Source organism: Taudactylus pleione, unplaced genomic scaffold, assembly GCF_031769625.1.
Source record: "Taudactylus pleione unplaced genomic scaffold, aTauple2 ptg000093l, whole genome shotgun sequence".
NCBI lineage: Eukaryota > Metazoa > Chordata > Amphibia > Anura > Myobatrachidae > Taudactylus > Taudactylus pleione.
The window spans coordinates 40,796,672-40,807,752 of NW_028284495.1; the positions used below are offsets into that span (position 1 = coordinate 40,796,672).

At 41.3% G+C, this 11,081-nt stretch overlaps 1 protein-coding gene across 1 annotated transcript in view; it reads left to right on the forward strand.

Moving 5' to 3' along the window:
- Positions 1 to 10,871, forward strand: part of IMPA2 (inositol monophosphatase 2) — a 34,910-nt gene extending 24,039 nt beyond the window's left edge. Inside the window, exons 6-8 of the mRNA XM_088469709.1 lie at positions 2,750 to 2,858; positions 3,275 to 3,426; positions 10,504 to 10,871. Coding sequence (XP_088325835.1) covers positions 2,750 to 2,858; positions 3,275 to 3,426; positions 10,504 to 10,613 — 371 coding nt within the window. The 3' untranslated portion in view covers positions 10,614 to 10,871. The remainder of the gene's footprint in view (positions 1 to 2,749; positions 2,859 to 3,274; positions 3,427 to 10,503) is intronic.
- The last annotated feature ends 210 nt before the right edge of the window (positions 10,872 to 11,081 follow it).

An 11,081-nucleotide genomic window follows, 5' to 3' on the forward strand; every position in this document is an offset into this window, starting at 1 on the left:
CCAAATCTGATGACAAACACTCCCCCTGATGGGGCAGGCCTCCTCCTGGGGGCTCCCAGGGTGGGAGGCCGACTTCTATAATTTGCCGACTCTTGGCGTCAACCAACAGATTCCTGGCTCCGAGAAGTGGTCTCTCAGGGGTACGCCCTCACCTTACCTTTTTTTTTTTTTTTTAGTACAGGTCCCCCCTGTCAGAACCTATCAAGGTCCTGGCCCTCCAGGAAGCCATTTACTCCCTGCTGAGTTCTGCTGTGATAATACCGGTTCATCGTGGAACTGATTTTTATTCCACTCTTTTTGGTTCAGAAGCCGAACGGGTCTCATCGGCCTATTCTGAATATCAAATCCTTCAACAAATTTATCAGAATTCCCAAGTTCCGCATGGAAACTCTACGATCAATTGTCCTGGCATTGGAACCTGGGGATTTTATGGCTTCTCTGGACATTCCGGATGCATACCGTTTGCTGTTCTACAGCAACTTTACTAGTTTCAGAAGCTGCCCTTTGGTCTGCCAACGGCCCCTCGGGTCTTTACCAAAATAATGGCAGTTATAGAGACCCACTTCTGGCGCCAGGTAGTCAGAATCATGCCATACCTAGACGACCTATTAATATTGACACATTCACCGACTGTGTTACGCCATCTCCAGCTGACTAATGCCTGTCTGCAACCATACGGCTGGCTCATTAATTGGAGAAAGTCCTCCCTTTCTCTCACACAGCGTATGGTACAACTAAGTGCAGTCTTGGATTCTCAAATACAAAGGATCTTTCTGCCAGCGGACAAAATTTCGGCTCTGCATTTGCACATGTGCAACTTGCTCCGCAATCGAAGGGTATCCATTCACTTAGCAATGCGACTGATTCTCTCCCGGTGAAACTGGCTGTATCATCTGATCCGGTCCCAGACTATCCACCTCCCTCTGGAGGTGCGGCTCTTCCTCTCATGGTGACTACAGACGTCCCAGCTGGAGAAGGGTCATCCCTTCTGGATTCCAAACTGGGAACTCACTACAGATGCCAGCCTTCATGATTGGGGCGCAGTAACCGGTCATCATACTGTACCCTTCAGGGGCGGTGGACAACACAGGAAAGTCGCCTGGCCATAAACGTTCTGGAGCTTCGAGCTGTGTACAGAGCGTGCACTCTGGCGTGAGATCTCCTTCAGGGCTTGCTGGTCCAAATCCAGTCCGACAATGCGACTGCGGTAGCTTACCTCAACGCGAAGTCGGGCAACCATGTAGGAAGTAGCACACATCCTGGTCTGGGCCGAACATCCCGAGTCCTCAATTGGGAAGCGGACTTCCTAAGCAGTCAGGAGGTACACGCCGGAAAATGGGCTCTACACCTGGATGTCTTTCAAATCCTGGTGGACAAATGGGGACTACCAGACAAAGACCTCATGGCCCCACGTCACAACCACAAGGTCCCCAGGTTCGGGTCCAGGACCAGAGACCCCTCAGCAGCCTTTGTGGACGCTCTGGCTGTAAGGTGGGACTTCAATCTCGTATACCTACTTTCCTCCGATCTCACCCTGGCGCACCTGGCTTCATTGGGTATTTTTTTTTTTCTCTTGGTCACTGATTTCCTCCATCTTTTTGGAGAGTGTTTCTCGTGAGTACTGTTCTTCCTTCTCCTGCTCCTGCCTTGGGCTTGTTTACAAAACTGTCTGCCTTTTTGCTAGGGGAGAAGGACTGGTGCATCCTGGGAGCTAAAGCTATTGACTGTTTGGTGCCCGGTTAGCTCCAACCACACATACCCCATGGTATCCCTGTGGACCTCGAAGAAAAAGAGTTAACAAAGGTAAGTCTACCATAACTCTTATCAAACTCAGTCCAGGTTTTAAGGAAATCCTTGCTGGAGCACAGGTGATTTTAACCATCTGGACTCAAGCATGAATATCATTAAAACTTTGATTGTAATGGGAAACTCTGCCATACACTGCCAGGTTATGACAAAGATATTTGATGCTTTCAGCTTGTCCGATAGCTGAAATCGTAGCTCCAATTTTCAGACATGCTGGATGATTTTGCATGTCCGACAGACCAATAATTACTGCTTGGTTGCAGCAATACACACTGTTCAATTATCTTCCTGATCAGCTGATTATCGGCGCAGCATAAGACCTCTTATTGTTTTATATTTTCTAGTTTTTTATTTTTGGGGGCAGGGGCTGTTGTAAATGTGTTACTACATACAAAAATAAAGTAGGAAACTGATTTCTGTGCCAGAAATAAGACCAATGTTGTGAACTGTATTGTCCATGGAGGACTGCAACTCCTGTATTGTATGCGATTGTGAAATTGGTGGGTGTATTTGAATATGCTGACTGGTAGATGTAGGCTGGGAGACATTGAGATGTTATGAGTGGATCATTGTATTGCAGCATTGGGGCATATGGTGATGGGTTCTGGTGCTAAAGAAGTAAATTGGAGGGTGGGGAATTTTAAGGCTGTTGGTAATGAATGTGTTATGTTCTCATGCCCTGGAGCTAGTACTTTTTAATAGTTTTTGCAGTTGTGATGGGCTTTTTTTGCCATCAATTTATCACCCAGCTGACTCCTTGCCACATAAGTCTGTCTCCATTCACCTGTCACTCCAACTCCAGCAGATAACTAGTCTTTCAGTTGCTGCATTTTCATACTTGCCTTCATTTTCTACTTAACTTTTTTTAAGTGATTTTTCTAGTTTGTAAAAATGATTTGTATATTCTGTCAGTTTTCACAGATGTTTATTGACCTACTTCCAGGTATCAGGAACAGCTTAATTTTAACTGAAATTGGACCAAAACGCGATCCAGCTACTTTAAAATTGTTCTTGGGAAACATGGAGAGATTCTTAAAACTCCAAGCTCATGGGTAAGTAGCTGCGTCCATTTACTAAGCATTTCCTACCCTCCTTTTATAGGCTAGAGGTTTATTCTGGCAAATCTTGATAGAAATATGAACTAATACTGGCAGATGTTATCAAGGCCTTTGCCTGCAGCATGGTTATAATGAATGTTGATGGTTATGACTGTAGGGTAGATGTACTAAGCCTTGGAGAGCGATAAAGTACCAACCACTCAGCTCTTAACTGTCCTATTACACTGTGCTTGAAAAATTACAGGAGCTGATTGGTTGGTACTTTGTCTTCACTTTTATTTCCCTCCAAGGCTTAGTACATCTCCACCGAATCATACAGTGTTTTTGATGATATTATGGTTCTGCTATCACAGATAAAGACGTAGAATACAAAAGCTATTTGGAATTGATCAGTTCTGTTTTGTCCCCAGGATTAGAGTGATTGGAAGTGCCACATTAGCCCTATGTTATATAGCCTCAGGGGCTGCTGATGCTTACTACCAATACGGACTGCACTGCTGGGACCTGGCAGCAGCAACAGTAATTATTCGGGAAGCTGGAGGGTTTGTCATAGACACGTCGGGTAGGTTTCACCACCTCATATACCAAGTTACAAAGTAAGGACCAGTTTCTGACTCGCACTCCGCTCCATATGTGGTCACAGATGTTTTGCTAGTTGAATGGAACGGTTGTTACCCGGGTGACACCCAGAAACTGCCTTGTCACGTACTGAGAGAAGTGTCCGATATGTGTCCAACACAGAATTGCATGGAAACCATGTGTTTGCTATAGCGCGGCATGCGCAGTTTGCTAAAATTCGCTACGGCCGCATACAGAGCTGATGAGACTCTGAATCAAGTTTGGGGTGAATAATGTACTTAATCATAGTAGATTACTGCTGGGTTTTGGAATCTAGACTGTCTTTTAATCTGCTAACACAGTAGTTGCTTTCCTTACCACCACTACCCACATCAGTTACATAACTGGCCAGCTTCCCCAATTTACCTGAGACCTTCCAACATACAGTATGTAGAACTAGGAAGACATGGTGACCACAGGCTAATTGGTGTGACCATGAATTGCTGTATAATGTAGTAATATAATCAGAGGACAGAAGGTGCTGGCAGCAAATGAGTGGAATCTCTGGGGCCTTGGGTAATGGATGATGGAAAAATACCCAGATAGTAAGTTCTTCTATTATGGTTGTAGATATCGTCCTTACTTGATTACAGATACTGTTTTACATGTTGAGCAAATGCTAAGTAACCCTATTTATAATGGCACTGAATATTCATATTACAGTAGCATTCCATTAGCCAGCTTATGTTACCCATAGTTGCTTTGGGTAATGACCAAGAGCAGCCATGTCAGACTTTCCCAAGAGGAAAGCAGTGAACTGAAATTCTGACTGTCCTGCTCCACCGTTGCTTATGTCTCATAAGCAGCGTACACACTTGGCGATACTAATGTGCGATTGAACGATTATGACATCGTAATCGTTCAATCGCTCATTAATTGTGCACAAATAGTACACTATAATGTTGGAAACGACCAGCAATGCGCTCTCCCGCTGGTCGTTTCCGACATCTTTCATCGCCTGAACATGTAGGTCAATCTGCCGATAACGACAGATTGGCCATGTTCAGGGATGAGAGAGGGTGCCTACACTGAATGACATATCAAAAGGGGATGATAATCCGAGCGCTTCACGTATATGAGGGAAATGCTTCAACAGGTTTAAAAGGTGTACGCCCAACACCAAAGAAATACAAATAACAATACACAGGTAAACCTTGCGCAGAACCTTCAATGGGGAAATCACTAATGGTATGGTGATATATTTGTAACCACCACAGTAGTCAATAGGTCAAGTCTGAAAAATGGATATTACTGTATGTTCATATCAACATAAAATTCATGCTTCTAAATCCTCTTCTTAAAAATAAAACTGGTCTGCCCAAATCGTCGCACACGTCACTTGTTGATTTCCTCACACCCACCGTGGTACCTCCTTTTTCCTCAAAGAAAAAAAGGAGACAAAGGAGGGCCAGAATAGTGTGATACAATTTATTCACTGACAATGTGTTTAAAATAATAATGCTGCGTACCAGACTTTGGGGTGTATACTAACACCATCAAGCATATAAAGTTGTTACAACCGGGTACCTCCTGGGCTCAGGAATCCACCCTCTCAGCTGAGGTCTGGAACAGCACTTCCTCGGAATAGTCACCAACACGTTTCAGCTAGCAAAGCCTTTCTCAAGGTGTGCAACCTTGAGAAAGGCTTTGCTAGCTGAAACGTGTTGGTGACTATTCCGAGGAAGTGCTGTTCCAGACCTCAGCTGAGAGGGTGGATTCCTGAGCCCAGGAGGTACCCGGTTGTAACAACTTTATATGCTTGATGGTGTTAGTATACACCCCAAAGTCTGGTACGCAGCATTATTATTTTAAACACATTGTCAGTGAATAAATTGTATCACACTATTGTGGCCCTCCTTTTGTCTCCTTTTTTTCTTTGAGGAAAAAGGAGGTACCACGGTGGGTGTGAGGAAATCAACAAGTGACGTGTGCGATGATTTGGGCAGACCAGTTTTATTTTTAAGAAGAGGATTTAGAAGCATGAATTTTATGTTGATATGAACATACAGTAATATCCATTTTTCAGACTTGACCTATTGACTACTGTGGTGGTTACAAATATATCACCATACCATTAGTGATTTCCCCATTGAAGGTTCTGCGCAAGGTTTACCTGTGTATTGTTATTTGAATGACATATCGTTCAGTGTAGGCACTGGAGGGGATCAGGAAAGACCGTACGATTACCATGTCGTAATCGTACTGTCTTTCCTAATCACCAAGTGTGTACGCTGCTTTAATGCTTGTACCTGATGGTATTCATAGAGGGTTGGGTTAATTACCAAGCCACTTGTTACAGATCTGGTCAGTAATGCTGGGCATACACTATACAATTATCGCTCGATACTGTGTGTGCGGCCAACCCATGTTAAAATATTGATTGGTCGGGCATGCCAGATTGTCAAGCATGCCCGTCCAATGCAATATTCTGTAAATGAAATGTCTGCCACATATGCAGATATCTGGGCCAATACACACTGAGATCTCTGTGTATGCCTGTGATATCTGCAGGCTGCCAGATAAAATGTCTGATAGGCAATATATGCCCAGCATAAGTTATAGTATTGTACATTGCATGTGCAAGTATTGCTTGTTAATGCACCTAGTTAAATGGAGACTTTTATTGTCCTATATTATTATTTAGATAGTGCCACAAAAAGGAATAACTTGCAGAACATTTCAACAGCATATGGTAACTTTAATAAATGTTTGTATTATACTCTCATAAACTACTACTTTTCATTGTGAAATAGATCAGATTATTTCTCTTTATGTCCCATACTAAAAGTAATCTGTAGTTTAGGAAGTATGTATATGGATATTTCTCACTTTTATTGCAAAATACAGCTTTAGCATTTTAATATACAGATGCTGATTCAAATGAATCATCATTTTAAAACTCTTGCCATGGAAATAAGTACTTCAGTGAATGTCACCTTAATGCTAATCTATTCAAACACACTGAGTTTATTTGTGGAATTAGAACAGTGCAGCAAAAGATAGGATAAAATTAGATAATACATGCACAGTTGCACAATGTGGTTATTGTAGTACTTAACTGCATACTTGTATAAAATACTATATATACCAGTGTTTCCCAAACTCATTCTTCAGGGAGCACTAGCAGTTCATGTTTTCCATGTCTCCTCACAGACTCACAAGGGAAATAATTAGCTCCCCCTGTGGATCTTTTAAAATGTGTCAGTCAGTAATGAGTACACCAACTAGGAAAAATGGAAACCATGCGCTGTTAGTGCTCCCTCAGGGATGGGTTTGGGTGTCATGCGAGGCGCTAATCAGAGGTCTATAGGTTTCAGTGCAGCTGTCTAAAAAGAGAGCAGTGCAGTACCCCGAAGAAAAAAAAAAAATTAGAAAAGAACCCTTAGACAGCATGCCCATTACCTAATTAAATATGGTCTCAGGTTTTCACTAAGGTGCATAGATGTGATCCCGGTGATTTATACTGTTGAAACACAGAGCTAAAATGTTGCAGATTAAAATACTTTCAGATGTAGCAATTCTTATATCGAAGTGTAAAATGTTATCCCAGAATGGATACCTTCAGTTACGCTCTGAGTGGATTAGTTCCTGCAGCGGCTCTTATGGTTAGTGGAATGAAGAGAGTTGTGCATGCGGTCGTGGCCGTCTTCCCGCTCACAGGATCCTGTCAGGCGGTATGTCAGGGTTTAGCTTCCCGTCTGCGGGGCCTATGTATCGAAGCTTGATGAGAGCTAAAATTGTGAGCGAAAAATTAATAACCAATCAGCTCCTAACTGTCATTTTTCAAACACACCCTATAAAATGTAAGTTAGAAGCTGATTGGTTGGTGATTTATATCACACAATTTATCTCATCAAAACTTTGATACCTAGACCCCTGCGCCGCAAACCTGGATGGTATAATATGGAACTATATTCAGCGGTAAGAGAAAACACAGGATCCCGTGAGTGGGAAGATTTCCTCGGCCGCATGCACAACTCTTTTCATTCCACTTAACCAGATCAACTCCGGAGCTGCAGGAACTAATCCAATCAGAGTAAGTGGCTGCCCCCTGCCTAGAGGCTACTATTTGTATATTTATTTTAGACTGGCACATACATATATTCTTACAGTAGCTACTGTTTCACCAGTTGATTGGCGATTACAGCGCAGGGAACTTTTCCGTCTGTGTAACTGAAAGCATCCATTCTGGGATAACATTTTACACTTTAAAATACTTCCAGACAATTCTTATATCAATCTGCAACATTTTAGCTCTGTGTTTCCAGAGTATAAATCACCAGGATCACATCTATACACCTTAGTCCGAAACCTAAGGCTACAGAATTTAATTTGGTGATCTCTAGGAATGGATTTATTTAATAACTGGATACAATTAGGACTTATGTTGACTTAGTCTGTTCACCATAATTATTTTAGTTGGAGTCCCAATTATATGCACCTTTCCATATGAATCTTTAAAACTTTTGTTTTTATTTTTCTTATGTATTCAATTGTTTTGCTTTTCAGGCAGTGTCTAAGGCTGGGCAACATTAGGCAATATATTGTACGATTTGTCATTATGAGGCAAATTGGAAGGACATATCGTTCACATCGCATAGTGTGTACTCAATAGCGTATTCATGTGCGCCGCTCATCGCATCTTCATATCTGATGTCCAGCATGTCAGATGGGAAGATGTCATGGACGATGTGGTGCACATTGTGCAGTGTGTATGCTCAACCGGAAGACCACAAGATATATTGGCCCAAACTTTCCTCTGAAGGCATCACCTGAACTGCCAGTGATCTACACGATTATTGCATAGTGTGTACAGGAGAAAATATTAATTGGATATAATGCTCCGACATGGTATATTGTGCTATCGTTTGGAAGATTACATAGTGTGTACACACTATATTGTGTGTCCTGGGATGAAGTGAAATTGGAATGACTATCGTGTCTTATGTACTGTACGTCGTTCTGATGTCTAATCTATAGACTTTATTCTCTTGACAAAGTATCCTTTATGTAATCACTAAAGCCCAGGACATTCTAAGATAGCAGTCATTAGATTGAATTCGCCATAGGCCGTAGCAACACCATTAAACAGTGTCTCGCATGCTTGTAGTATAAAACAGAAGGCATTGGGAGTTTCATGGCAGAATATACACTGACAGAACTATAAAATATGAGCATTAGTTGCTTATCACTTCAATATTGTTGGGTACAGCTGATTAATCGCTAAATCATGCTTATCTGTCAAGGACAGGAGATCTCCCAGGTCCTCTTTAATAACTGCCCCATGTTTGCCTGAGAAGAGCTGCCAGGCTGTTCAGTTCGATGGTAGAAAACTATTTACTTGCGACTGGGTTTTTAGTTGTTTCAGATCTGTCAGGACAGGTGAGGTGTAGTAAATGTGGTACCTGACCAGAACAACAACAATGGAGTTTGTAAACTCCTCTATTGTAACCAGGCTGAGTCTATTCCTTAAACCTGAATGTTCTGCAACACTGAGGAGTAGAATTATCCCAAAGTGTAAGGTACATTTATAGACTTGTGTTTTACAAACTGTTCAATACATAAAAAGCCCTGCAAGAAATCACCCAGAGGGTCATGATCTCAGCAGTGAGCCTGATGTGTGATGTGTTTACTGCTGTTATCAAAAGTAAACTGCTAAAAAAAAATTATATTGCACAACTAAAATGGAGACTTTATTTTTTTTTTTTTTATTGTTATGGCCAGTGTTGTACATGGGGGGTTCTCTGCTAACAATTTTTGAGTTCATTTATCTGTGACTTTATCTTGCCACCAGGATGGGCATCAAGCGGCTAGCAGATTAGCACTGTAGACGTGACCTTTTGGATTATCTGGCATGGTATATGTGGTATACAGCACAATTGGCTGCCAGGTAAACCCTCCACTTTAGAGTTAGAATGCAAGAGGTTAAATAAGAGGCGCTGGCCATATTCCCACCACTGATTGGTGCCATGTCAATATATTGGATGAGTGGTTGTCTGATGGCAAGATATTGTCCCTGGCAGCCAGAGGTCTAGTATAGTTGGCTGATAAACAAAGAGTAGCTGGGCTACCCGTAAGAATGATGGGCCCCCTGACAAATTTGTATCCTTTGAAAAATATTATATCTCACAACCTAATTAAAATTAATACATTTAGAACAATTTAACAAGATTGTAAGCAGCTAGTGAAGTAAGTGTTTAAAAAAGAAAACAAAACATGTTTTTATATTTGATTCATTTTATTATTATAACATAAGTACATATGGACGTACAGATAACATATATATGTAAACACAATATTACAAGTTTACAAACTGGTGGATGTTTCAAAATCTTAGTATTACATATTAGTTGTCCATAATTGGATCACCGCAGGGTAACTGATAATTAATCCCGGAACAAGACTCCCACATGCTGAAGACAAATTGAAATATGTTTGTCTTTATTATTCTCTGGGTGTGGGCTGGTAAATAGATCTATACAATGATGGACGCCTTCAGTCTGGAAATCCTGTATGTGTGATATTCTCCTAAACTGGCAACCTGGGATGGAGAACCCTGGAATGATTTGTATTCTCATATGAAAATTAACTGGGTCTGGACCTGATGTAAATACTCCACCTCCACATAGTAGCAGATTGCCACCTGATATTCTGATGGGGCACAATTAGGAGGTCCACCTTGCAATCAAGTATATACCTTTATTAGAGAGCGGAACATAGGAGTGCTGATTGGTGCATGGCACCATGCAGCTGCTAACCCATCATCCCTATAGGGCCAGGATTACATTAAAAAAAGACCCTGTCAATATTTGATCGTATCCCCTATGCGTGGCCCTGGTGAATAGCTTTGGATGTTATAGTTTTGTTAAAGAATAAGAACAATAAACAATGTGTGGCAAGGTGTTGATGATATGAGACTACCATTGGTGTATGTAATCTCAGCCTGTATGCTGCTAAGTTTATAAGAAATTGTCACATGCTGATTTGGTATAACCTATAAATATATCTTTTCATTCGTTAGGTGGACCTTTGGACCTCATGTCATGCAGAGTGGTAGCCGCTGGCACAATGGAACTGGCACAGGCCATAGCTCAGGATTTACAGACTATTGACTACGGAAGAGATGACTGAACAATGTCAATTTATGTTGAAATAACCACTACTGCAGCAGAAACCTACACCCAAGTGCTGGTGTTGGCCTCAAAACAATAATGGCCTTTTCTGGTGTCGAAGTGTACAGACGTTCTCAGTAGCATGCCATTGTAAATGTGGGAGTATTGTTCTGTAAATTTAGAAGTGAGTTGGTAATATAAACGCAGATTTCACAACTGTCCTGGAAATATAATCCAAAATGTTTTGTGAAATTAAATTAAACTTTATTTTTTCACAGTCACATTCTCAGGTTCCTAATACATACAGTAGCATCTCTGTAAATGTTGAGCATCAATGTTAATTGATTGTGCCCTTCATAAGAAACCATCCTTTTTTTTTTTTTTTTTTTTTCATGGATGTTTTATAAAACTTTGTATGTGTTTAATTGCACAATATTTAGTCTGCTTATAAATAGAATGCCTCTAGCGGTCATTTATGAATCTGAAA